General features: G+C 45.4%; 1 protein-coding gene across 3 annotated transcripts in view; it reads left to right on the forward strand.

The window, feature by feature from the left end:
• DAAM2 (dishevelled associated activator of morphogenesis 2) overlaps nt 1–24,277 on the forward strand; it is a 119,921-nt gene extending 95,644 nt beyond the window's left edge. For 2 of the 3 annotated variants that reach the window (XM_086460552.1, XM_086460553.1), the window contains 9 exons: nt 1,394–1,478; nt 3,040–3,146; nt 3,857–3,945; nt 4,710–4,878; nt 6,674–6,781; nt 8,240–8,300; nt 13,617–13,748; nt 21,940–22,110; nt 24,062–24,277. In XM_086460552.1, the coding sequence (XP_086316678.1) occupies nt 1,394–1,478; nt 3,040–3,146; nt 3,857–3,945; nt 4,710–4,878; nt 6,674–6,781; nt 8,240–8,300; nt 13,617–13,748; nt 21,940–22,110; nt 24,062–24,277 (1,138 nt within the window). The remainder of the gene's footprint in view (nt 1–1,393; nt 1,479–3,039; nt 3,147–3,856; nt 3,946–4,709; nt 4,879–6,673; nt 6,782–8,239; nt 8,301–13,616; nt 13,749–21,939; nt 22,111–24,061) is intronic. The other variant, XM_086460554.1, reaches the window with a different exon arrangement.
• The last annotated feature ends 3,080 nt before the right edge of the window (nt 24,278–27,357 follow it).

Raw genomic sequence — 27,357 nt, forward strand, 5'->3', positions numbered from 1 at the left:
CTTCCTTGTCAAAAGCTGACACAATGAGCACCTCGGAACAGAGTCAGAGCAATTAGTTCAGAGGTGTAATATTTAAAAGCTTCTGAATGTCTGCTGATTCATATTTTAGTTTCCAGCTGTTGGTTATATTGGGCAATGTTAAAATGTTTTAAGTTTCTTAGATTTAGTAATATTTCCTGTCTGTAAAAATAAAGCTCTTTCTTTTGCTTTTACCTAGTTCCAAAAATATGATTCTGTCCAAACGGCAATAGCAATGTGAAATTTCAACATGGAATTTCTTACCACTGAAGACAAAAACATTCTGCCTCACGCATCAGCCTGTCTCTCATTTGTATTTGCATTTTCTCTTTCGGCTGTTAATTAATTATATTGATTGTGGAAGGTCCATGGAGACTGCAGACTTCACTCCTCAAATACTTCTTTTCACACTTGTCCTGTTTCAGTCCCAAAATCGAGATTTTCTTGTGGATAGCCTTTCCTTTATGGTTCATTTGGTCCTCCCCTGCTCTCCTGAAATGACTGATGAGGGTGTCGTGGGTTGGGGGTGGTAGAGTAGAATTTGTCGCTTGTGTATGACATCTGCACTGAGAACCACCAAGTTAATTTCATGTAGTCTATCAAACAGCCTCTCAATAATCACAAATTTTGACTCCTGGCCTGCCCTGGATTTCAGGTGGAGACCTTGAGAGTATTTTTATTGATTCTGTGTTCAAACTGGTGACACCTACTCATTGCACACAGATGGACAGGAGTAGGTGGGAAGGAGAGTGTAATTTTAATACCTCAGGTAATATTAATAAGCTCTTGCTTTCAGAGTTTGTTTCATATTGGATATGAAACATGGATATGCAGCTGCTGTCAGTTCCTTCTTCAGCTGTGACCGCTGACAGAGTGAGCTTACCCAGCACAGCCTGTCGTCTTACAAGAAACGCTGTTCTCAGATCTGTGAAGGAAAGATCAGTCCCATTACTTGTTACTCTGGGAGATGCTTTAATATTCACAAGCTGGGGGGGTTATGTGGGCTCACAGTCACTTTCAAGTCACGTGGATTTGAGGGGGTTTACTATAGCAAAAGAACTTGATAAAGAAGGTGTCGGGTATGGGGGAAGCTGGAAGCACTTTTGATCTATGAGGACCTGATTGTTCTTAATCACCAACTACTTTTGGGGTATGTTTGATTAGCTGAAGAAGATTAAAAATACAAGATCTACAAAATTTCTGCCTTTGGAATTGATTCGTTCGTCTTACTGAATGCTCTAGAATAGCAGCTTCGTAGTAAAGCTTCCCATGGTTCTTTTGTGCCTTTTTTATGCAGCTTTTCAGGCTTCTTACTTTCTGAATTGTCAGTCGCTTAAGCTTTGCACTAATGGTACAATATCGATTCTGTTGAAAGGCTGAAGCTGTCTAATGAAGAAATCAGACAAGCAATCTTGAAGATGGATGAACAAGAGGACCTTGCGAAAGACATGCTTGAGCAGGTGAGGAAGATTACAGTCAGATATATCTTACTCTTGAGTCCTTGCTGCCTTTTTTCACCTAGAGTGAATGTATGTACTGGCTCTGCTGGTATAGCTGCAGATCTGAACTCAGCCCTATCATGTCAGTGGAGCTGCACATGGGAGCATGAGAAAAGTATTTTTCTCAGTGTTGTTAGATATACTTCCCTCGTGTAACTCTATTTGTATCGGTTTCATAACAATTTTCTCTTCTTGATGCAAAATATGCATGATTACATTTGGTATGAAGTCTCCTTTCAAGTCCTCTCGTCTCACTTGTGACTTTCCCATATTTTTCCCATCTCTTCTTTATGCTGCTGATTATTTTTGTTGTTGTTGTTCTTCCTCTTTTCTTTTTTTCTTTTCTTAATCTCTCTTCTCTGCCTGCAGCTTTTCCATTAGGAAATGCCATGAACCAGGCCATGTAGGTCAATAGTTAGAGCCGGGACTAGAAGGGATCTTGCGTTCTAACTTACTAGTATGGTTAGAAAGGGAGTCAGGGACTTCTGTCCCCTGCAGCTGGTTCACTGTATAGCTTGCGAGTGAAAAAAAACACCAACAAACAATTAAACCGCCATTGCCCAATTTCCCCCATTTATAGAGGGTGAAAGATGATGCTTTGACCAAAGATGCGTATGATAAAGTTCTTTAGGATGTTACAATTCTGAACTGCCTGACAAATGTGATTCCTTCTTTGTGTGCAGTCGCAGTATTTAATCATGTACAAAATGCTTTTCCATTTTGGAAATTTATAGCCTGCTTGTCATGTTATCTAAATGCCCACAGCTGCTCTAGAAGCTTCTGATGCTCCACACCTTTGAATATCACGTTTTTGGGGAGTGGGGTAAAGTATTAAGAAGTGGTAAAAAGCAAAGTGCTTGATCTGCCTTGCGAGCAGTTTTTGTGGGTGTGTGCTGAGGCTGTGGGCATGGCAATATTTATAACCATACTGAAGCACAACGACCATGAGATATGTCAAAAATTTGTCAGAGTATGAGCTTTTAAGGTCAGCATATGAATAGCAGCCAGTGTCAGACACATATCCAGTCGCTTGGTTATTGTTTATTGTTTCAGCAGGGTAGGGCAGACCCGAGAGAGATAGATGAGGCTTTGTGTGTACTCTAGGATAGGCACGATGGGTACTTCACACTGAGTGGGACATATCCTGTTCTTGTTTGCACCAACCGAAACTCCAAGTAATGCTGTGGGAATCAAAGTTCCCTCTGTGCTTCCCCTTGTGTAAGTTGCAGTAGCACTTGGCCTTTAGGATTTAGAAATGGGAAATTCCCCATAGAATTAAAAATTAATCTAGTGGGGTCAGTGAGGGATAAAGACAGAACAGCAAGCAAAGGTTTAAAAAAGGTCAGTTTTGTAGCCACAGCTGCGCTTTTATGAAGTTACAGTCACATGGCTGAGTCGATGTAATGCTTCCCCATGGCAGCAGAGAAATCTGAGGGCCCTCTCTCTCTCCATCAGGGGTTGTTTCTCTCTTCTTTTCCTTGGATCTCTCATCTCGGTGTTTGGTTTATGTCTGTCTCTCTAGCTGCTGAAGTTCGTTCCTGAAAAGAGCGATACCGACCTGTTGGAGGAGCATAAACACGAAATTGAGCGCATGGCCCGGGCGGATCGTTTCCTCTTTGAAATGAGCAGGTCTGTGTGATACATTATGGGAAAGTGCACGGAGGGCTTCTTGGAAGCAGCTGTAATTGTAATTGAAAGTGGATCATCTGGCACTGAGGGGGAATGTGCAAGAGATGCTGTGGGCCGGCGTTATACCCTGCATTTTCCAGAAGCCCACAACTGTTACAAACGTTTCTGTTCATTACACAAACTTTTTATTGATGGTAACCACTGTCTGTGCTGTCATTTAAGGACCAGTCCCCTGATGACAAGCAGAAATCTGCCTCCTGTGCCTAAACTTGTTCACACAAAAAGGAATTCAGATCGAACTATCAGATGTAGTGTAGCCAGGGGTCGGGATTTCATATAGATTCCTTTTTCCATTCAGCTATCCCATCTCCTCATCCTCTGGCCTTCTCTCTTGTTCCAACTTTGCTACATCCCTGATCAGGATTGACATCTTGTTCTGCTAATTAAGATGCAGCTGGCATCTCATACTTTGAGAGTAATGGGAATTCTTCCAGCTCCTTTTCAGTTGTGATCAAAACATGCCTTGAGGTCCTCCATTTTCATAACAAGATGATTATGTAGTCTTAGATGTTTAAACTATGTCCATAATCCCATGCATAGGCCTTGTGGGACTCCACAACCAACCATTAGATTATGTAGGCAGCATACTGGCCCTGGGCTCCAAAATACAGTTCCAGTTCAGTGTTGGCTTTCCTCTACCCTTCGTGCAGGATTGACCACTATCAGCAGCGGCTGCAGGCATTATTCTTCAAGAAGAAGTTTCCAGAGAGGCTGGCAGAAGCAAAACCAAAAGTGGAAGGTATGGTTAAAACTTTTGCTAAGAGTTGGGTATAGAGGGGCAGGGAAGGTCAAGAGAGGCTTGTCGTCAAAGGAGGTGCGTGCTATGGTTGCAGAGCCGGGGAGTCCGTGGTATGTCATGTGCTAAGAAATTCATTCTGACACTCTTCTTGCACCCATTGGCTTGATAAAGTCGTTTTCGTGACTGTTACACTGTAAATATGACCTGACAGATGTGACAGTGTGCTACCAGGCTGTGCTGAGCTGCCAAAAGCTTTCATGGCCTTTCTGTGCAGGTCAGCCTTCCCTTCCCACCTTCAAGTCCTTGCACCTTCCCTCTCCATGGGGCAGTTAGAATAGATGCCTCAGGACAGTGGTATTCTGGGAATGTGTAACTTAAAAAGGAGCACGTATGGCTTCTGTGCCACATCCGTGATTATAGCAGAGAAGAGGTCAGTGGGTTCTGCCCTGCCTTTTCAGATGAGCTCAAGCCTTCCCCCTGTTCTCCCTGGCTACGTTTTTAGAGTGTGAGGTCCAGGAGAACAGTCTTGCTCCTGGGTTCAGAGGAGCATCCTACAGGGTAGGTGTAGTGCATCTTCTTTCCAGTTGTCCTGGTTCTGGGCAGATGGGTGCAGGAAGAACAATACACACACAGACTGTGTTGCAGCATTTGCTGGGCAATAGTCAGATGGGCATTTTGGGGCACTATGAATTATGGTCCCAAGCATGTTAAAATCAGCCACTGTGCAATAACCTGTTCTTTTTTTTTTTTTTTATCTTTTCAAGCCATCCTTCTGGCATCCAAAGAACTCATCCGAAGCAAGCGTTTGAGGCAACTCCTGGAGGTAGTTCTGGCCTTTGGGAATTATATGAACAAAGGCCAAAGGGGAAGTGCTTATGGCTTCAAAGTCTCCAGCCTGAACAAAATTGCAGACACCAAATCCAGCATAGACAGGTAGGCTAGAAGGCTGTAAATGAGTTAGTTACTGTGCTGCTGCATCCATTATCATAGCAATGAAAGTGGATTTTCTTTGGTTTTAGCTCTTTAAAATAATACCTTATTTGGTGTTCAAATAGTGCTTTTCACTCTAAAAGATCCTGCAACAGTAAGACCAGCTATTAACACAACACTCATTCTGCTGTTTCTGTGGATAATGCACATCTGTTGTTGGATTATGTTTCTGCAACACTATGCAAAGATGACAAAATGTAGTATTTCACAAATAACTGAAATAAGTTGGGGGGGGGGGGGAGGAGGATTTCTGTGGAATTTGCCCTTTATACCAAAGTTTTATGGCCAGGGTTTTGCAAAAAAGAAAACGCAAAAAAACTCTGACCACAGTTTTATGTCTCCTGTGAAACACGGCATATGTTTCTGATCCAGGACCGTCATAAACTGGCTCTCTACCTACACCAGTAATGGAACCATGAGGCATAGCTCAGAGAGACCGAACCTGGTTGTATCTACAGCAGTTAAGGAAAATAGCTGGTCTTGGGAAGGTGGACCTTACTGTTTATGGACATGGGCTGCAGGGCTTTATAGTGCTACCCCATGTTTTGCCCCACATCCCCATACTGCTTCTGGAAATTAACCCAGCTGTGACTGGGGAGAGGATGCCACTTTTGGGCTTCAGCAGCACTAAGGTTTTCCTTGGAGACCTCCTACGCTGGTTTTTACTAACTTGCATCTTCCTTGACTTGCGAGACCTGCTGAGACCATCGCTGTGAAATGACTTCAGGCTGTGCCAGAATGAATGTGGCAGTAAGAAGCCATAGGAAATTCATCCCTACCTTACAGTTTTTGAACTAACAGAGTTCTGTTTCAACTACCACGATGTCCTTTCTGTATTCCAAGGCTAATGCTCATGTAGCTAGCATTGAACTTTTTTTTTTCCTTAACATAGCTTGGCTTGATTTTCCATATATTAAATATCCTGTGCAGATTCTGTTCTCTCACCAGTTCCCAGCTCCCAGGCTCTAGTTGCTGTGAAGCAGTGGCCATCTGCTGTCCTGCCTGTCAGTTAACCACATAAAACCCACCTCAAGTAGCTGTTATGGCTGGCTGTTCTCTCTACATGCAAAATAAACTGATGCAAAATTCATCATTTACTCTACAAATTTTCTTAAACCTTCTCCTGCATCTCTCGTACATCTCATTTCTGTCCATTCCTACTTGAGCTGCCGTTGCTTTTATAGTAGCGAGCCTGACCACTACTCATAAGTATAGCTGTTTCATTACTGTAGGAATTTTCTTTGCAACTTCTTCCATCTTCAAGAACCTTTTCCTCTTCGTAGTTAACTCTTAGGTTTTTTCCACATTGCCTCTGAGAACAACTGACTTCTACCTTACGAGTTAACGTCACTTTAGTTCTGTTGTTTATTCTCTGAAGTATCTGGGGACAAATAGTATACTGTGTTACACAATTTTCTTTTCAGTTACACCATCTCCACAGATGGATGGAAGCACGCAAGTGCTTCCAGAATAAATCAAGGCACTATATATTGCTTGAGGTTTTAGGAAAGATGTTCATAAAGGGCTAATTCATTTCAGTCTGTGGTACTTTTCTTTCAATAACAGAACTGCTAACTGCTGATATATTGTTTGTTTTGTTGATTCAAGCATATTTCCTACCCAAATATTTTTCACTGATTTGTCACAATCCTCCCAACATCCTTTTCCTTCTCAGAACCATCTTCCTTCTCATTTCTCTCTCTTTTTTTTTTTTTTTTTTTTTTTGTTTTCTTTCTAGGAACATTACACTGTTGCACTACTTAATTATGATCTTTGAAAAGAATTACCCAGACATCCTAGATATTCAGTCTGAGTTGCAGCATCTTCCAGAAGCAGCAAAAGTCAAGTAAGTCCAGTGCCATTGCTTGTTCCCAGTGATTTCTGTTAACTTCATGTCCATCAGTTTTTTCATTGCTGTCTTCTAAACCCATGGCCAGCCTTACAGCTGAAATGCCTTTGCTCATATCCTTGATGTTACTCATATGTACAACAACAGACAATTTTGGTCCAAACCCATTTGTAGATAGCTAAATTGTCAGCTTTACTCGGGTATGCCTATATCTACTTTATTTCTGAATCTGACATTGTAACTTGACTGGTTGTTGTTTGTGATTCACTCATCATAGTCAATGGTCGTTCACTGAAGTCGCCTGATATTTTTTCTGGATAACTGAAGGTCAGTTCCTAAGGCAGAGTCACTTAGGCACAGAGGCTATAGCAAGCCCTTTTCAGGAAGGTCATTCAAACTTTTGCACGAATCAGTCTTGCACAGAAATGTGGAAAGCATCACACTTTCTGCACAAATTTCAATGATATTTTTTTCCATTTCTGTAGGTGTTTGTGGAAAATGAATACACAAGCCATCCCCCAAAATACTAGCATTTTTTTCCTTTCCAAAGCACTGCTCAAAAATACCTTTGCGTGTTGTTTGCCCAGCCATGATTCTTTGTATAGGGAACTACTCCAGCTAATGAAAAACAAGTAAAAAACAAATGTAGGTTCACGCTTACAGGTATTTACTAAGGCTGCAGTGGTGTCTTTGAGATGTGGACTACTACTCACCAAATATTTGGAGGAGATGCCTGCTGACTCACAAATAGGTACTAACTAGTTCCCTGGACATGAAAAGTCATTTTTTTCATACAAATCCTAGGAAAAAACTCTTGTTTGTATACGATGAGCAGAAATTCAGTACAACATTTGTGTCTAGGGAAGCATGTATTAATTATTGTATTAACAGTAGGGTTATATGTTCAGTTACAATGTAAGCTTGCAAGGACTGCCATATGGTAGAAATACAGATGGAAAAAAACAATGTTTGGGCTGTGAGGAAGACAAAAATCACATGTAAAGGTACTGCTAATGGGATTTAGTAGTTAGGTGGTTCAAGAACCATATGTAGATATAATCTGAGACCCCAGTAATGTGCGTGCTGAAGCTGAGGTCCTTGTCAGCTGATTATTGCAAGCTGGCCATGTGGCTTATGCTTCTTGCTGGAGGGACAGGCCCAGCTCACAGGACAGGTCTTCTGAGGGCAGCTCCCCTCTTGTTCCCAGGAAAACCCTGATCTTCAACGTGACCACAGGCAAGCAGGGTCTGCCTCATCTTCTTACATCTCATACAGAAGCAGCACAGAGCATAAACACAGCCCCTTCCCCTCGTTTCTGAGCGTCTGACGTGGCTGGTGCCGGAGGCCAGATACCAGACTTGATGGGCCAATGGTCCATGTTGCTGCCTGGTTCCTGTATTTCTGTATAACACTGCTCTTTTTGTTTTATCTGCTCTGTGTCTGTCTCCTGTGCAGCCTGGTAGAGCTGGAGAAGGAAGTCAACAACATAAAGACCGGATTGAAAGCTGTCGAGGCTGTAAGTATCTGAAGGTTTCCAAAGCACCAGACTTAAAATATCTCACTGAGAATCAGGGGCACTATATATTTTATGATAAGAGAAAGTGGGCTTTGTTTTCCCCTTCCTTTCCGTTCCATTCCAGAATGCATTAACCAAGAAAAAACAAATGAAAGCTTCTCAGGTGGAGCTCCTCCTGATGATCTTAGCAGACTTAAGCTTAATGAAAAGCTTGCTTGATCTCAGCCTGGGAAGTAAAAGGACAGTTTGACAAACGGCATGGACTGAAAGAAGAAATAAAGTTTTTCCTCTTTCTTACTGAGGGATGGCTGGCTGCTGAGCAAGTGTTTCACATGGCTCTTGGAGCAGCAATAAACAGGTAGTGCACTGTTATATGCAACCCCAGCCTATCCTAAGCACTCCTTGGGAAGGCAAAGGGAAAGACAGACTAGTTAAAGATGAGGGAGCTGAGCTGGCAAGCAAAGCAACAACGGTGGGGTTTTCTGCTATTAATGAAAGCCTTTTAAGCTGGACTTCAGTTGCCTTTGTTCAGTTTGTACTTAGGTAGTTGTCGTGGTTTAACCCCAGCTGGCAATTAAGCATCACACAGCCGTCCACTCACTGCCCACCCCACACTGGGATGGGGGAGGGAATCTGGAAAAAAAAAAGTAAAATTTGTGGGTTGAGATAAAGACAGTTTAATAGGACAGAAAAGGAAGGGATAATAGTAATAATTAGAATATACCAAAAAAGTGATCCACAATACAATTGCTCACCAGCTGCTGACTGATGCCCACCCAATCCCTGAGCTGCGATGCCCCCCCAACCAACTCCCCCCTGTTTATATACTGGCCATGACATTGTCTGGTATGGAATACCCCTTTGGCTCAATTGGGTCAGCTGGCCTCGCTGTGTCCCCTCCCAGCCTCTGCTGGCAGGGCAGTACGAGAAGCTGAAAAGTCCTTAACTTAGTATAAACACTGCTTAGCCACAACTAAACCATCCGCGTGTTATCAACGTTATTCTCATCCTGAATCCAAAACACAGCACTGTACCAGCCACTAGGAGGAAAATTAACTTTATTCCAGCCGAAGCCAGGACAGTAGGGCAGAGCCTTCCATCTCAAGAGAGAATAGTACAAATGGTGCATCGATGCAGTTGGGTGTACTGAATTATAAGAGTTAAAGATGAGGGATGGGCCTAAATTCTCCCTGGAGTCACAAGTTTGTGTGTCAGCTGTTGTTCCTCTGCCTAGAAGCCTCCTTTAGTTGATGTGTTGGGTTTGTTCTTGGGGAAAGACTACAGCCTTCCTGAGGCAGGAGAGCACGGAGAGAGGCACGGCGTTCGGTGGCAGGAGGCAGGAACTCTCATGTTTGCCTCTTGCTTATGCCATTGACATATGTGTGTGGCTTTGAACAACCCCATGCGTTTGCCTCCTCTCTGTGAAATGATGGCTACAAATCCCTGCCTCTCACAAGGGCTGATGCGAGGAACGGCAAGTTAGTGTTTGCACAGCAGGGGAAAAAGTAAAGATTAAAGGCTGAAGTCACTCTGTCTCTGTCCCTTAACATCTCCCATCATCTCCACAGATAAACATATTCTGACCCTAAGAACATCATTCTCTCTTTCTGCAAGTACAGGAACAAAGTCCTACATTCAGGTTGGTGCTGGCATCTCTTGCCTGTTGGATATGCTAAGGCAAGGGCAATGTTGAGAGGCAAGGCAGAGGTCTTTGGAACTCAAGAAGGTCCCTGCTATGTTTAGCTGTTCTTTGCCCTTTCAACCAGGGTTTTATTAGCCACACTTTTGTGTCCCTCTGTCTTCAAGGTGTTTCACCTCTTTTTCAACTCATGGTCAGTTTGATGCTAGTGGAGTGTTCCAGATGGGGAGCATTCTGCACTGGGACTGCAGGCAAAGGGACCAGTTCTTGGGAATGGGATTGAGTGGTTTCTGTGCCAGAATTAGCTGTCTACAAGGAACTAACACAGGACCCTCCAGTCCTCTTCATCCACTATGAGGTAGACAGTGATGACTTCATTCTCCTTTCACCTGGCCTGAGTTTGGCTTGGCTCTGCGGGTAGAGGAAGGGATCTTTGTCCTGTCAGCAGCCCCCAGGCTGTCTGGCTGCAGTTCCTCATGTGATTAGCCAATGATCATCCCGTGAAAAAAAAAAAAAACAAAACCAACAAGCTTTCCAAACCTTATTTCTGGATTGTTGGGGTAAGGGAGAACGCAGCAATGAGAAGAGATACTGCTGCGTACATGGAGTGCAGTGTTTGGGAATTAAAAGCACCTGTAAAGGGAAGGCTGACATGGAGTTCATGACATGAAGAGAGGCCTAGTTTTGGCTGGGACAGACAATTCTCTGATTGAAATGTGAGCACCCACTTCTGTTTTGCTTTCTGTGATCGGGTTGTTTGTCCTTTTGCCTTTACAGCCAGTTTTTCTTCTCTTTCCCATACATGGATTCCATGGGCAACTTCTCCTTCCCATTCATTCACCATCTTCCCTCCTCAAGTCTTCTCCCTGCCATGGTATTTTTCATCTGGGGCTGCCAGCACCTCCCAGTCTGCTTGCTCAGTTCGTGGTTTTCTGGCGTGTAAAAAGCAGCACTATAGCAACAATAGAAGATCACTGTCAGGTGGAAGGGGGAGGAGGGGAAGGTGTGATTCTTGATTCCATTCCAGTGTGTTCTCACCACAGCCTTGGCTCCAGTGACTGAGAAGTTTCTTCAAGGCCCCTTAAGAATAGAAAGCTAAAAATAGTTCCACGGTCAGATGTTCTTAAAGGCACTGCTAACCCTTTGCCTTCCTGGACTTGCAGCTTCTTTGTAAAAATGAGACATGATTGTTTTCAAGACACGCATGCAACTGTTGCCTTTGTGTAGGATGCTCCCAGAGGGACAGCTGAGTAGTTCTTGGTCTTCTCCAAATTGGGAAGTGAATTCTGTCAGAAGAGCCCTTCTCTCACACAGCAAGGAGATCATGAGGGGCCTGGAGAAGAGAAGACTGAGAGGGGACCTTATCAGCACTTACAAATATCTAAAGGGCGGGTGTCAAGAGGACGGGGCCAGATTCTTTTCAGTGGTGCCCAGTGACAGGACAAGAGGCAAAAGGCACAAACTGGAGCAGAGGAAGTTCCACTTGAACATCAGGAAAAACCTTACTTTGAGGGTGGCAGAGCCCTGGAACAGGCTGCTCAGGGAGGTTGTGGAGTCTCCTCCTCTGGAGACATTCAAAACCTGCCTGGATGCGATCCTGTGTGATCTGCTCTGGGTGATCCTGCTTTGGTAGGGGAGTTGGACTAGGAGATTTCCAGAGGTCCCTTCCAACCCCTACCTTTCTGTTATTCTGTGATAATCACCACTTGAGAAACCACTGTCATGGCTGGATCATTTCATCTCTCTACAGAACCAGCAGCCCAGCCCACCAGAGGCAGTGCTACCTTCTGCTGTTGTGCTGTTGTGACTAGTATAGACCGTTTCTAGAAGATACAGGGGACTTTCTTATTCTCTGGCATTGCTCTCGGGCTGATGACATAGTCGTGCTGGTTGCTTGTGTGGGATTTTTTATTTTGGAAGAATTATTCTGTAGCAAAGGACTGAATTTGAAACCGGGGCAGACCACCTAATCTTAATTTTACTTTGAAAAACATTGCTCTCCAGTATCAGTCCCAAATGCCGTAGCTTTCAACGATGAGTAAGATGACAGAACTGTTATACTCACCTGCTTGGGGAAGGGGGAGAGGAGGGGGTAGAACAACTTTCGACTAAAATTAGCTTAAAAATTAGAATGGGAAAGAGTGGCTGAAAAAAATATGCATAATTCTTAGAAGCATGTGAAGTGACATTTCCTGCACTTGTAAGGTCCAATTCAGGGTGATTGTAATGTAGAAACAATTCATTGCAAAGTGATGTAACCGAGTAGTGCCCCCGGGACTGTCGCTTGTGATGTGTTCGGAAAACCAGTGGAGAAGAGGATGTAATATAAAGCAGGGGAAGTAGCACTTCTTTAATGTCGACTTTTCTCTGGCCACCTGCTCATTGCTTTTCCTGCCCCTTTTCTTCCTTGTGGTCTCTCCTTGTAGTGGTTACATTCTCTTTCCAACTCACATCAGACCAGAAGATATATCACATGTGATTTTAGATTGTTGATGGCCAAAGTAATTCTTTGCATTCAGCAGCGCTGTGGAGCAAATCCCAAGGGGTTTCTCAGCATAGAGGCTTATAAACCTACCCATTTGGCTCTGTGAACCGGTATTTTGATGAGCAACGTGATGAGTAACAGAGAGCACCAAACATGCATGTAGCTGGAGTTGCAGCCAGCAGAAAGATATTTGTTTCCAAAGGGAACAGAGGGTCAGATTGTAAGTTGACCTGCTGTTTCATGCTGCTTTCCCTACTGCAAAAAGTAAGGCTTTATCGTTCCCACTGATTATTCAGCTGAGAATAAAGATGAGGCCCAGATTACGGTTTCATTGTCCCCGTGAGACCCTCAACAGCACACAGGCCAAGCACAGGCATGGGAGACTGTCAGTCTTAACTATAACTTAGTCATTTTGAGGAGCTCTGTAGCTCTTTCTGTGCCACAAGTGTGGTGAATAGGGTAAGGGAAGAGATAGCATGGGTAACCTTGACGTAAAACTGAAAAACCTGAACCAGAAAGAAAGAATCTTACAATTTTTTTTTTTTTTCTTTCTGTAGGTAGCAGACCAACAGAGCTTAGTTTCCTATGTTTCATTTTGTGTGTTTTTGTTGTTGTTTTTTTTTTCATAGATCTTATTGCAGTAGCCCCAGTTTATAACTCTGTGACTTCTATGACATCCAAGCTAGTGCTTATTGTTTAGCAGGGTGCTAGCAAATGTTACACCTCGCCTCTGTCTGCTTGTTCCTCAGTGGGAGAACCAGGTTTGATGTCTTTTTGCTGCCCACATAGTGCTTTTCAGACAACTAATGGGGAGATCCAGAGCTAGGAACTATATAGATTATTCACACATGTACACATTTCCCCAAGTACTTGATACTTAAATTATAAAGTTGCTTTAGAAATTCGACATGTTGATGGCTCTCTTGGGAGTGGTTGTTGTCTGAGGATAAAGGAAATCATAACTAAGACCTTCCTTCATCCCAACTTAACCTTCCCCCTCATGCTGAAAAGGCAAAACCTTTGACTTAGTGAGAAAGTGGTTTCTGAATTAGAGCTCTGGATGAACGTGTGCAGAGTGGGAGCAGAGCGTGCTCTGCACTGAGTGAAATAGATGGGCTTCCCTGCTCCCTTCCTTGTCAGCGAAGAATCTTTGGCGCTTGCCTGTCTATATCTTTTACTTTTTCTCTTTCAGGAACTGGATTATCAGAAGAGACGCATGCGGGAATCCGGGGACAGGTTCGTTCCTGTCATGAGCGATTTCATCACTGTGGCCAGTTTCAGCTTCTCGGAGTTAGAAGACCTTCTCAACGAGGCTAGAGACAAGGTGAGAATACCTTTTGAAGTGTTTGGGGGTTCACTGGCTCAGTCAAAAATCTGCATCAAAACGGAAGCAGCAATTTCAGATGCTGGGACTGTAGTGAAAACTGTAACGGACACTGCAAGTGGTTTAGGCTGAAGTTTCTTACTTTTCCTAACCTAGTCTGGAGCCACTTAAAATATGTTTTAGGCTCAAAAGAAGGTTCAATGCTCTTGCCCACTTCTTGCTAATCTTCCTTAACACTATCTGTGCATGGCATAAAATTGCAATGGCAATGTCTGTACCAGGATACCACGCCATGCCATGGTGTCGAAGGGCTTGCCTTTTAAGCAATCTCTCCAAAAGAAGTCCTTTGGTGATTAGTGATAATGACCTCATATCTTTTACCTTCTGCTTCTGAGTTCAATCCCGCTCTGCTCATTCAGCTGGGGACATTTGTGCTTCATCTGTTTCCTTTAAAAACGCACCCCTGGGTAGTTTGGTAACCCTGAACACCTGATCTTTTCCACTTATGCTTCTCTGTGACTGCTTGTATTTCATTGCAAGGATAGAAATCCCAAACATACGTGGTTTGTCCAACGTTCTTGGAGCCTTCTTACACAGCCAGCACCATGTGCGTGTTACTCCTCAGGTGCTGCTGTGGTCATTTTGTCCGTTCACTGTCTGCATCTCCATTACCAGATTTGTACAGCTAAGGACGTGCTTGTTCTTTGCCGATGATTGGAGTCAGCTGAATGAGGAAGAATTTACATGAAAGGATCATAAGCATATGAAAACGTTTAGAAAAGAGCAAGTTCTAAAGTAAATGATATGTAATGGCAAATCTGCCCTTGTTGGCTGGCACGTTAGGAGCGCTTGGCTTTACGAAGCGAATGCGTTATTTCCGTTGGATTGAATTGTTTCCACTGCTGATGTCAGGCCTTGCAGCATTAAGGGACCTATTGCATTATTAGTGAAACCTGTGCTGTTGGATTGGCAGGCCTTAGATTTTGAAGGATAGGCAACATACCGGCTGAGGATCTGAACAGTAGGACTCCTCCCTCATCCAGGCGCTCTGCAGTAATGTAGTTCTGTGCTTCAGAACCGTTTCCTTGCTCCGGAGAAAACGTCGGCGATACTGACTTGAAGCTGCAAACACCAGGAGCTCCTGGCTGTCAGCTAGAGCTGGCTGCCCTGGCAAATGCCAGTGGGGCAGTGGTTATTACAGCACTCAGAAGGCGAAGCTGGGCAGTCTAACGCCTGTTAATATTGTAAGGAAATTTTGTGGAGGATAAGCTGCCTAATTGTTTCGTTGTTGTCGTGTTGCTTGAGAAGATTCAAACCGCTTCCAGCGTTAATAACGTTCAGACCATACCGGCTTTAGAATCACAAAACCAATATTTTACATTCTGTGCCTCCACTAAATTTACTGGGAGAAGCTTGATTTTTCTGTGGTTTGGGGGCTTCTGTTTTACGACTGGGTAAATTTCTTAGCTTCATTATAGGTAGGTGCACATTTCTGGAAGCGAATTCACTCTGTCCTTGGCTTAGACTGCCCGCTTTTAGTTTGGTGTCATAGATGGTGGTGGTCCTTTCTTTTGGCACACTAGGACAAAAACCCAATGCAGGTTCTTTACAAGGTCAGTCAGGGGTTAAAAACCAGCAAGCGGTACCTGTCCAGCCCAGCAGTGCAACTTTTCTTGATCAGGAAAAATGCCATTCTTTTGCTTTAAGAACAACCAGAGAATCTCCCTACAGAGGGATCAATATGTCTGGAAGTTGTTGCGTGCTTTTTTAGACAGAGCCAACGTAACGCGCTCGACATAAAGAGATGTTTTATTTTAATGACTATAACATGCTTAGGAAACGTTTCTCTACCTTCTCCTCGCACACCCTTACTATGTTTGAACACATGCCATTCCAACTTCTGCTCGACCTATGGCTTTGGTTCTTCCACTGGCAAAAAGCTGCTTTTGGACTCCTAAAAGGGAACTGTCTGTTCTTACCAATGCTGAGCTATTTCTTGTGTTTGCCTCGTATTATTTTTCCCTTCTCTTCTTCCTCTTTTTCCTCTTTTTTCTTAAAAAAGAAAAAAAAAAAAAAAAAGGAAAAAGAAGGCTGGAAATTTTCAACAAACCAGATGTGCTTTGCAAAGCCTGTAACATCTTCCAACCTCAGTGGGCTCTCTGTGCTTGTTGAATCACAAGCTTTTTTCTTACCATGGAAACCTACTACAACCAGCCAATTAAAGGAAGAGAGGGACCGAGACATCTGATCTTTTTTGATTTCTCAGAACTGAAAAAAAAAAAAAGGTAGTGGGAGAGGAAGGACTTTTAAAAATATCCCAATGAGCCCAGGAAGAATTGGTCTGGTTCACACATTTATTAATAATAGTTCAGCCCCAGTTTTAACAGCTGGAGTTGGATATCCTTCTAAATATAGATGTGGCTAATTGATTGCCATGAGTTAATCACAGCCATGTTTCCTCAGCTGGGATTTAAAACAATACAAGTTATCTTTTCAAACCTGGAAGTTTTTTTATTGTTTTAAATGCCTTTAGTATTAGCAAAAGTAATTTCTTTATTCCTTTCAGTTATGGAAGCAATCCATTACCCAAGGTGTGGTGCTAACCTTCTCCGTAGAGGATATTTTTCACAGTCCCATGCAGTATTTTTTTTTTTGGGCCTTTTTGCTTAAACAGGACCATTTCCAGTTAGTGGCCATGGGGAGGAAGTGATATTAATTTAAAGGGCCAAGCTGTCAGATGCAGGCATCCATGCTTGCAGAGGAAGCCTTGTAACTGTGCTTATCTTCATGCAGTAAACAGATGGCTTGGTTAAGAACTGATTGAAAACTTAGACTGACTCTTTAAACAGGCTCCCTAGCACAGCTGGTTCTTGTTCTTTTTGTGTTTTTCTCACTTGCAATACCACTTTATAAGGGAATATATAGATTAGATCAAGGGATGATGTTTTCTGCCATTTCCCATAAACTGGAAGATGGGGGCAGGAGAAAGTGAAATTCTGCCCTGGAATCCATCACCAGTTTTGACGTGTTTGAACGGACAAAAAATTTACTTTTTTACATCAGAAAACAGAATGAGGTTGAATTTTGTTTGGGAAGATTTTTCCCTGTGTTTCCTGTGGGGGAGCAATGAAAATGCCTGGGCAGAGGAACAGTGACCTCCCATGGTATGAATTTTATTTCCCTACTTGAAAAAGGTGACATTTGCCCTATATGGAGCTTTATAACACACTTACATGTTGACAGATATGAACTTGGATCACTAGACTGCTTCATGACTGTTCTACGTTGGGCTTGGTTTATAACAAACCTGTTTTTTAAAAGTTTGGAATCTTCCTAGAAGAGCAAAGTCTGCTGAGTCAGGTGTTGCCATTCCTGTGATGAATCTCAAACTTGAGCCTCTCTATAGAGACACAATGGAGGCCACTGCCTGGGCAAGGCTGATGGGGCAGGTAGGAAGAGTGTCCATCCCCAGTCTTTCTCCTGACAGCTCCACTCGAGCAGGGTGTTTACCTTCGTGGAGAAGGGAGTTCACGCTCTGCACATGCATTTAATAAGCTGAGCACATATAGTAACTGTTTTGAAGAACAGCAAGGCAGGGAAAGCCAAAATCCATGTAAGACAATAGTCTCTGATGGCAGAATGCTGTGAAGCACGCAGAAATACCGTAGTCCAAGTGCCAGTTACAGGCTGTGTCCTTCAGTCATTCGTTTTGGGGGACCGGTATTTTCTGTCAGCCACTGGGGCTAATGAATAAGGGAGCGGATCAGGACGGAGCCTGAGGAAGCCAAGACACGGTGCGTTACAAAGGGCGTTAGCAGGCACCACAGCCCGCTGTCAGAAACTGCCCTTTGGTAAATAAATTACGTAGCTGTTGTGCAGTAACTGAGCACTGCGGATGCTTCAGGGCAAGTTGGCATCTAACATATCAGAAGATTCAGTAGCACCTGTATCTCAGTTTTGGGGCTGCCAGAGTCACTGTCGAACTCCTGGGAGAATCCTTTAAGAGCATTTAGGTGCATGGAGAGCAGGGCCTGGCCCTGCCTCAAGCTGGCCAGGCTCTTTCCATGAACTGATCTGACTCTGTCTCATCAAGAGAAGAGACACTTACTCAAACTGCTTCAGTACAGGATTGGAGTCTTCATAACAGCAGACTCTGGGGAAGACAGTTCATGTTGCGTGGCTACATGGTCTAGTTCATTCATGCATTAGCTCCTCCCGCCATAGCAGACAGCAGGAAATTTTTATCATGGCTGTTTTTCCTCCTCCTCCTCCTCCCAGAGCCCCCCGTTCCTGCCATTTCCAGAGCTCTTCTGCCACTGTTTAACATTTCATTGGCAAGCACAGCAGAGCGTGTGTGCTGCTGTCCCGCTTTCCCTCTCCTTGCTAAAATGGCTTTTTAAAATAAACAACTGTCTAAACTATTTGCTTTGGCAAGAGGATGAATTCAGTGGAAAGTTTGGCAGAGGAAGCAGAGCTGGCACTGAGCTTGTGGACCTGTTATATCATGGAGCTTGGGGGCCCTTACGGTGTGGAAACGAGTATTTTAATGAAAAAAAGAGATACCATCCTGTATTACAGTGGAAAACCTGCTGAAACACAGTTTTCCATCTTGCTTTTGCCCATGTCATCTGTCCCCAAATGACTTCAGGAATAAGCCAGTTTCAGCCCTTGTTCCCCGATGTTACAGCATGTCACAAAATTCTGGGAAACGTTTTGCGTTCGTGAGGACTTAGCTGCGGATTTCACAGTTGTGCACGAGAGCTGGTACTGTTTGGCAGGGAATCTGCGTGTGGAGCAGCTGAGCGATTTGTACAGGGTGACACAAATCCTGGGGCAGAGTTAGCAGGAGAGGGCTGGGGTCCAGAGCACCTCGGTCTGCGCCGCGTTGCCTCTTAACACCCGGAGCGAGGCCGGCAGCGTGGTTTGAGCCTCTGTGGACGGGCAGGAGCCTGGGCTTCATACCGGGGTTGGGGAGGCTGCCTCCAGGAGCTCACTGCCCCCCATCCCAGCACTGGTGCTTTAAAAAAGCGCACGATTGCAGAACCAGAGCTATGGGGAAATAGTAGCAGTAATAAAAACAGAGGGGGCTGTTGCCGTTTAAGCAGTGAAAAGACAGCGTTTCTCTCTTTACAACAGTGCATTGAATTGATGTAGTGCACTACAGAGGTGAACAACTGAGGGTTTTTTTTCTGTTTCCTATATCAGATTGGTGGGCCAACGCTTTCTGTTCTGTAACAAATGGAGAAAGGAAGGCTCAGAGAGGGAGCGTGAGTTCCCAAGCCACATCATGGGCAGAGCTGGCAGCAGAGGCTGGATCTCCTGACTCGCCTTCCTCTGCTCAGTCAGCTTTCTTCAAAAGGGGGTAGAGAAAGAAGGGAAATGTTTACTTCAGTGAACTGCAGACTTCTCTTTTGTAGTTACTTTAGTACATCTAGCTCAGAGATTTTTGCGTTTCATCTTCCACTGCTTTACAGTAAGCGATTGTGACCTCCTAAGCCGTGTTACAGGGCACCAAAGACGGGCTGTTCTCAGCCTCCTGCTTGCTGCTGCTTAGAGACCACAACACCTTATATTCGTGAGTGTCTCTGGAAGGATCCCAGGCTGCTGGGTCTTTGCAGCACAGCAACTCTCTTCCTTCTCTGAGTGGCAGTGGGAAAGCAGTGGCAAAAGCTCTGCCAAGTGTGACAAGCACTAGCTGGTGCTGGTAGCTGGGTGACAGGCCATGTGCGGAGCATTTGCAGACAACACCACCCTCTAATGGAGACTTCCATGTATGTAGGATCCAAGAGCCCCAGGCAAGGACCCCCTCCTTTTCAACCCCCAGCCTCCCGAAGAGACGAGGAAACCCCAGTGGGCGTTCATGGGCACAAACCAGTTCGGGTCCTGTGTGCCCCCTCGCTCGCCTTTGCTGTGCACAGGGGGATGCAGGAGGCCGTGCATCGCTAGGTACAACAGCCACCTCCTGTGGGCTGCCCCTGGACTTCAGGCTTCTCAGGAGGTGGACGAGCCCTCCTTCTAGCTGGCAGCTCTAGTCACTGCTCTTAACTGGTGCCTTATTTTGAGTTTTCACGGGAGTTCACCACAAGTGAAGCGGGAAGAGATTCCAGGTAGCACATCTCCCGTGAGCAAAGAGCTTCAGGCGCTCGCTGCGCTCGAGCAGCGGTGGCAATGCCTGTCCTGAAGGCTTTCTCTGGCACTCCTGCTCCTGGCCAAAAAAATATAGCACACGGAGATGCTTTATCTGCCTCTGCAGTATTGACAGGCTGTTTTCTCTCTGCTGAAAAGCTGGTGCTTGTCAGTGTGGATTACTGTAAGACTGCTGCACTTTCCTAATAGTCAAGCAGACTATGTGTAAATTATATACAAAGAAAAGACATATATACAGAGAGGGGTGGGGAGAAAGAGGAGAGGTATTTGTACTTCAGAGGTTTCAGTGAAAAGGAGTTAAAACAGAGAAGTAATCTGTTGCTGTTTCCATACTCTGAAGTCCCTCCATGACTTGCTGCTGTAGTGCTTCCTTCAACTCCTGCCATCTTTGGTAGCTCAAAGCAACTTGCATTTCTTCCAACACTTTTTTTTCCCCCCAGATACTTTGGGTTTCTTTGTTTGTTTCTGGCTGAGAACGCAGCCTTTTTAAAGAAGAAAAAAAAAAAAAACAAAAAAAAAGAAGCTATTGCTTCAAACTGCTTTGTGGGCCTGGCAGGGAAAGCAGAGGAGGGGAGATGCCGAACGTCTCAGGCTGTGCCAGAAGGAAGCTGCTTTCCTTGGCGATTTCTTCCCCCTGCAGTTGACTGGGAGACATTGTTTATGCTTTACCTGGTATGGGGCCAGAGGTGTTTATAAAACCTGCTTCCAAACTCGTTTTGTGCTTGGGATTGGAGCCTGAACTGTTCTTTACTGTCTTTTCCATTCTGCAAAACACCCACCTAAGGAAAGGGAAGCTGGGCTGTGTTGGTATGAGCCGAATCTATGCACAGGGGAGTTTGAAGGCAGTCCGTAGCCTGGGAGAGTCTGGGTTTGGTTTGGTGAACGTTGAGGTCTGTCAGGATGCTCTGCTGCTCAGTGGTGGTGTGTTAAAGTGCAAGCAGGGAATGCTGGGGGAGCTGTGTGTCAGGGCACCAGTGCCATCAGGAACGTGTTGCTGGTGCTGCCTTGCGATACAGAGGTGTGTGAGTGAAGGTGGCTGGACAATGATACAGCTTTTGGATGCGTACACCTCGGTAGGACTTAGGGGACATGTGCCTCCATGCTGTTGACAGCTACGTCCATGCATTTGCGTGCATTTTGGGGAGTACAGAGGCAGGATTGAGAGTGTGAGAGAGCAAAGAAGAGAGCACAACTACTGCGGGACTGATGTCCAAGAGCCAGGGGTTGCTGTGAATTTACCATATCCAAATCAGGACTGCCCTGTGACTGAAGTCCTGCCAGTTGGCTGCCTCCACATGCGTCCTGCAGCCTCAACATTTGCCTTTTAAAATAAAAGCCACTTGTGATGTATTCACTCTCTTTTAAGTCTGCCCGGGAGCCCTGGCTGCTTTCCTTGCCCCTCTCTCATGCCATGTGTGTCCATGGTCTCCTCTCTCCCAGGCAACACCCTGACTCAGAGGACTGCAGAGTGATGGATGACATGGCAAAAGGCTCCTGAGAGGGCAGACTGTCACGTTATTGCAAAAAAAAAAAGCCTCTAACTTCATCAATTTTAAAAGTGGACTTGAGGGGAAGATGGAAGGGGGAAAGGAAGGGCTAAAACTACTTTGCTTGGTAGTTAGGATGGACTAAAACTGCTTGTTTCCCCAGCTAGCTCGCTGTCTTCTGTGCGCCTGATGTCCCACAGCTGCAGCCAAGATGTGGGCAGACAGTCGTCCTCTGAAATTACTCCATCACCCGCAACCCCCAGGCACTGAACATGGTGTTTTGGGGTTTTTTTTTTGTATAAGTGGACAGCTAGTGCTCTCCAGCACCATTGCACCGCGTTGCCCCAAGGGCAGCCAGGAGAGCAGACTCTTCAGGGACGGAGGCACCTGCCCGAAGGAGAGGCACTTCTGGTGCCGGGGGGTGTAGTTTTTGCTCTCACTGAATGAATGCTCAGAGGGTATTGAGTGACATGTGTGGTTACTCATCAGCTTTCCTCGCTGTCTTCACCAAACTGCCTGCCTAATTATTGCTCTTGTGTTTTCTGCCCCCTTGACAGTACGCCAAGGCACTGAAGCATTTTGGAGAGAGCGAGGGCAAGATGCAGCCAGATGAATTTTTTGGCATCTTCGACACTTTCTTACAGTCATTTGCAGAGGCCAAGCAAGATCTGGAGAATATGAGGAAGAAAAAGGAAGAAGAGGAGCGCAGGGCACGCATGGAGGCCATGGTGAGGACCTGGGCGCAGGAGGGTGTTTCCTCCGTCGCCTTTTCATGTCTCGAGAGAGGAAAGTTGAGAGCGCCCATCCCAATGCTCGTGTCCTGTCGCTGTTCGATGTCCTTCTCCCTGCTGCCTCTCTTTGGCATCCTCTTCACAAACGATGACGTTTGTCCTCCTGGCTCTCCTCTCAGCTTTCAGGCGCCTACTGTTTGGCTCCTAAATGACCCCCTTTTGGATTCAGATAACAAATCTAGCTCTGCCCGTTCTACCGGGGTGCTTTGCAGGGTGGTGCTGTTCCCTGCATGTGCCAGGCTACCCTGCTTTCCGCCTGCAGGCTCTGTGCAAAAGCTCCGGGAGCCAGATGTCAGCCAGGTCCTACCAGCTGGTCGGCTTCCACTGAGACTCCACCACATCATCTGCTGCCTGCCTGTTGCCTGACGGTGTCTGGTGGTACAGTGAATGCCCTGGCACCTGCTGTCGCCCACACTGGCAGTACTTTTTTCTGGCCAGCCTTAATGCCTTGATGGCTGGGCTGTGTCTGGCCTTGACGTGGCGGGAGAGCTTTTATGCATCGTTGATCTTGCTGCTGGGAGGCAGACGTGTGTGTGTGTGTGTCCCCAGGGGTTCGTGTGAACCGGCCTCCCTCTCTTAGCTCAGCCTTTCCAGAGGCCTGAGAACAGCTCAGCAGTCCCCTGCCTCCTTCCTCCCTGCTGGCGCTTTAACCCTGGCTGCCACCGTGGCCCCAGGCCTCGCTGTGGGGAGTTTAAATGTGTGCTGTGCGGAAAGCACTGGTTTCTGCCTTTCAGAGGAGGAGAGAGGTAAAACGCCAGGATGCCAGCAGCCTTGCTGTTGGACACAGGGATAAAATGCCAGGACTTAGGCTCCAGTTTCCCCTCAGCCAGCCTGGAAAGTGCAGAAGACTGCTGTTAAAGCACTAGGATGGTTTCGTAGGCATCATACACCGTGAGAGAGGCTGCCATTTGCTTATGGACAGTCTTCCTGCAGCATGGGGTTAGCACGCAGAGCGAGTGCCCCGCATCCATCCCTTGCCATTTCCACTAATCTTGGAGCTGAGCAGTGGAGGGGGATAACCGAGCTCCCTGGAGCTACCCTAAGGAGACCGAGGGCATCACATTGACAGCTGGACCTATCCAATGATTTGTAAAAGCAGCAGTTCTGTTTCATTGCTCTTTGTGTTTACAACCAGTTTCTCTTTCCAGAGTCGAGGCAATGTGCCTTCCTCTTCCCACCTCTGCAACGTGCTGCCTCCCTCCAAACACGAGCTGTTTGGTGGATAGGGTTTCTGCTGATGTTTTGACACCTCACACAATTTTCATTCTCCAGTATGTTTAGGTTGTGGGTTTCTGGGGCTTTTCCTTTCTGTTTTTTTTTTCCTTCTGCAGGACTGCAGCCTTTCTGCCTGTCAATTTAGGTAGCTGTGCCCCAAGCAGAAAGCTGTTTGTGACTATACTAGAGACCGTGGCTTGTACAGACACACCCAAACTAACTTTAAACTCGCTCGGTTAGGTTCTGTCAGCATAGTAGGTGCTGCCACAGTAAGGTCGCTGCAAGCCTGGTCCCAGAAGCTGGATAATCTCCTGTGCCAGCATCACTTGGCACAGCTACTTGGCTGGCACCATCCTACTGTGAAATTAGTGCAAAACAGCAGCAGCGTAGACAGATTCCGTGTGTCGTCTTTGCACCAGGGTGGTAGTGCTTTGCGAGGCAAGCATGATGCTACTCATTCCTCATCTCTCCTGCTCTCTGCTTGCTTGCCTGTGCAGAAGAAGGGAAGCCCAGCGTGGTTGCCTGTTGCTCTTGACACAGGTGATGGCCTTGTGGATAAGGTCCTGATCTCTTTTTTTTCCCTACGCTGTACTGATGCATCTTAGCTGCTTCTTGGCAGTGTACCTAGTGATCTGGGTTGGCTGATCCTAAAGCTCTGTGTCTTTCTCCACAGCTAAAAGAGCAGAGGGAAAAAGAGAGGCGGCAAAAGAAAGCGAAAGCTGGAAGCATCTCCGAAGAGAGTGGGGAGTTTGATGACCTGGTGTCAGCATTAAGGTCGGGTGAAGTCTTTGACAAAGACTTATCCAAGCTCAAGCGTAACCGCAAGCGTTCGGGGAACCAAGGCTTAGAGACAAGCCGGGAGCGGGTGGTGACAAAACTAAATTATTAATTACAAGAGGAAGAAAAATAATCAACCAAAAGAAGGTGATGAAAAAGTGCGAAGCAAGGAAGATGAATGTGTGCGATGGCGCCTGGCTGACAGCTGCCCCAAAGGATTTCTTTGGTCTGTGGCTAGAGACGTTACCTTTCCACGATCAGCTTTCCTCTCATCCCTCTTCTGTGCTCCTAACTTGAACCATTATAAAAGTGCCTCTGTGGAGCCAGCAGGGCCTGTGACCTGGGCCATGCAGAGCCGACAGATTTGCTTCTGGGAGTTTATTGCGTCATCAAAGGCCTCACGGTGATGACAGAAAGTCCTTGGGCCTTGCAGGCTGCCCCACAGCTGGAGAAAGATCATCTTCTGTGTGCCAAAGTAAAAACTAGTCACGATCTCCACCTTGCTGATAGCAAGCAAGACTGATTTCAGAGCAGCTCTGTAAACACCTGTCAGTTCTTCAAGATCTAGACCGGCCTTCAGGGGCTTGTCAAGATGTGGGTCTCGAGGTTTCCAATCCCCTTCCAGAACTGGATTTTAAAAGTCATTGATTAGCACCTGAAAAATGCTTTTGTTCTTGTGTTCCGGATAGTTATTTTTGTCCAAAGCAACCGATGCTCAAAAGGAAGTAATCAGGTTCTGGAACAAATTGCAATTCAAGAATCAGGATCAACACAAAATACTTTGCAAAAGTCTTTTGAATTCTGCTTTTCTGGTAGCAGTTTTCTGGAATTTGTGGATGGTTGAGCCTCGAAGCTATGAAATGCATCTTCTAGGAAGGAAGCTCTGGCTTTTCTTTAGAAAGCTAAGCCACTGCCGGGTTGGGATTACAAGTAGATGACTGTGGAGTCTGTTGTCATTGCTGGAGGGTGGGAGGGAAACAGTGGAACATTTCTGACCTGTTTGTGGAAAATTTCCTAAAGCAGCCCAATGGAAATCAGGAGCTCCCTGATACCATCCACAGGTCACAAGCAGCAAAAAAAGCAAACTGGCTGCAAGAAATGAGATTTCTTTTCCACTTGATGCTAGCTGTGGTTGCTGTTGGCATGAACTGGTCTTTCTGTCTAACGGGCTGACCTTCACTGCACACACCCCTTTCCTACCTGGGGGAATCACATAACTCGGTTAGATATGAAGAGAGGCAAAGGAGAGCCTTGGAGCCCGCAGTGTTTTTCATTTGGAAGGGATCATTTGGGATGGACCAACGGAGGGTCCCACAATGAAAACTGAGAATTTTTCTAGGAGGACACAGAATTGTGTAAGCCAAGCAAGCTTTGGAGATTGGTTAATTCATAAGAAAAAAAAAAATTTCTTTTTAAGCTACATGTAAGAAGCACACAGCGAAAAAGCAAAGAACACCCAAGAAGAGGCCTGAATTCTGAATTCTGTGTGTCTTTGTGGCTCTAGGAAAGGGATTGGATTGTGTGGGCTGTCACGGGCTTTTTTTTTTTTTTTAATCTTGTCTTCCTTTTTTGTTATATTCCCTGGAGAAAGAAAAGAGGAAAAGAAAGAAATGGTGATGGATTATTCCTCCTAGATGGGAAGAAAAAAGTGAACATTTGAGAAGAGGGACCCACCATCTACAAACTATGCATCAATAGCCAACAGCACAAAATGTCAAGGAATTCCAGGGAAGTGAAAAAAGCTCTATTTGTCACTTTAATCATTTGGTTTGATTTTTCTCTGAATGTCACTTAACCTCAGGCTCTGCACCGAGTCTGCAGAACAGAACTTCCTCTGCCATGCACGCTGCCTGATCAGTATTACACACTACCGCTATTGGAGAAGCAAACCGTGGTGGTTTTCTGAACACTTTGAGAGTAAAATAATTATGTAAACTATGGAAAGAAGCAAAAAAAAAAAAGTCAGAATTGTTAAACTCTAATGTTTCATTGTTTACTGAATTTTGAGTCTCCCACCCCAGAATTTCCCTATTTACGACATTCCAGACTGCCGCGCCTCTGTATAATACTCATCGTAAAGAGCTGGTATCTTACAAGAGCTGGGTGCATTCTCCTCCCTTAATATCCCACTCCCCTCCTGGGATTAGCTATTAACAGCAATGCCCATTGCAGCGGACACAAGCACCTTGTAGAAGAAAGACTGTATTTCATAAAGGTTTTTGAAAGTTTAAGAAAAACTCTCACTTTTTTAAGCATTTTTATTTTAAATTACAAAATGGATTTTTAGAAATGTCTCTTGTAAATTATATTAACAAGCTCCTTGCTGCTCCCTGAAGTAGACGTGCTACATCCCAGCCCTTTTTGTTGGTCTTGTTTTAAAGCCTGCCATATAACCTATGCCGTGTAAGCCATATGAGAGGTGGTAAAATGTGCCAAACTGGTATACAGTCGAGTTTAGATTTGGATAAGCCCTGAATTCCAAAGACGATGCTTTTAGGGATTAGAACATTGTAGGTTTTTTCCCCCTCTTTGTTCTCCCTGGGTTTAGAACTCAGAAATTCAGGTGTAGTGCCACGGTCAGCGCTGGTGCAAGACGATGCGACTCATGGCTCTGTCCGACTTATGGCTGCTTGCGTGCTCCCCAGGTACTTGTTTGGTAAGGCAGACTGCCAGCACGGCAGGGCTGTCAGAGAAGACACACCTCAGGGCAAACCCCTTCAATAGAAATACAGCATTCCCCCTGCCCCGGTGTTTGTCAAACCAGGTTTGTGCTGTGCTTTTTTTGAAACTGAAGTCACTTTGCCAGGCCACAAATGTAGCAAAAGCAGAGAGAGCGAGAAGAGCTCTGTCCGTTTGTGTACGCAGTTCAGCCCCGAGGTGAAGAGATCCTGTATGATGGTACGTGGCTCTCCAGCCACACAGACAGAGTCAAAGAAAGCTGCTGTAGCCTTGCCACGTCCTTGACTCACACACAAATAATGAGAGATTGTGCAGGTGACCCTGCCCGTGGCAGGGAGGTTGGACCTAGACAATCTTTAAGGTCCCTTCCAACCCAAAACATCCTGGGATTCTATGATTCCTGTAAATCAGCTATGGGATACTTACTGGGACAGACAGAAAGCTCGGAGTCATGCCCCTGATTCATTGCAGCTCAACTTTCTCAGCACTCCAGTGCCCCAGACTCCTGTTTTG

The sequence above is a fragment of the Leptosomus discolor genome, chromosome 2, assembly GCF_034619465.1.
Source record: "Leptosomus discolor isolate bLepDis1 chromosome 2, bLepDis1.hap2, whole genome shotgun sequence".
In the NCBI taxonomy this organism is placed as follows: domain Eukaryota; kingdom Metazoa; phylum Chordata; class Aves; order Leptosomiformes; family Leptosomidae; genus Leptosomus; species Leptosomus discolor.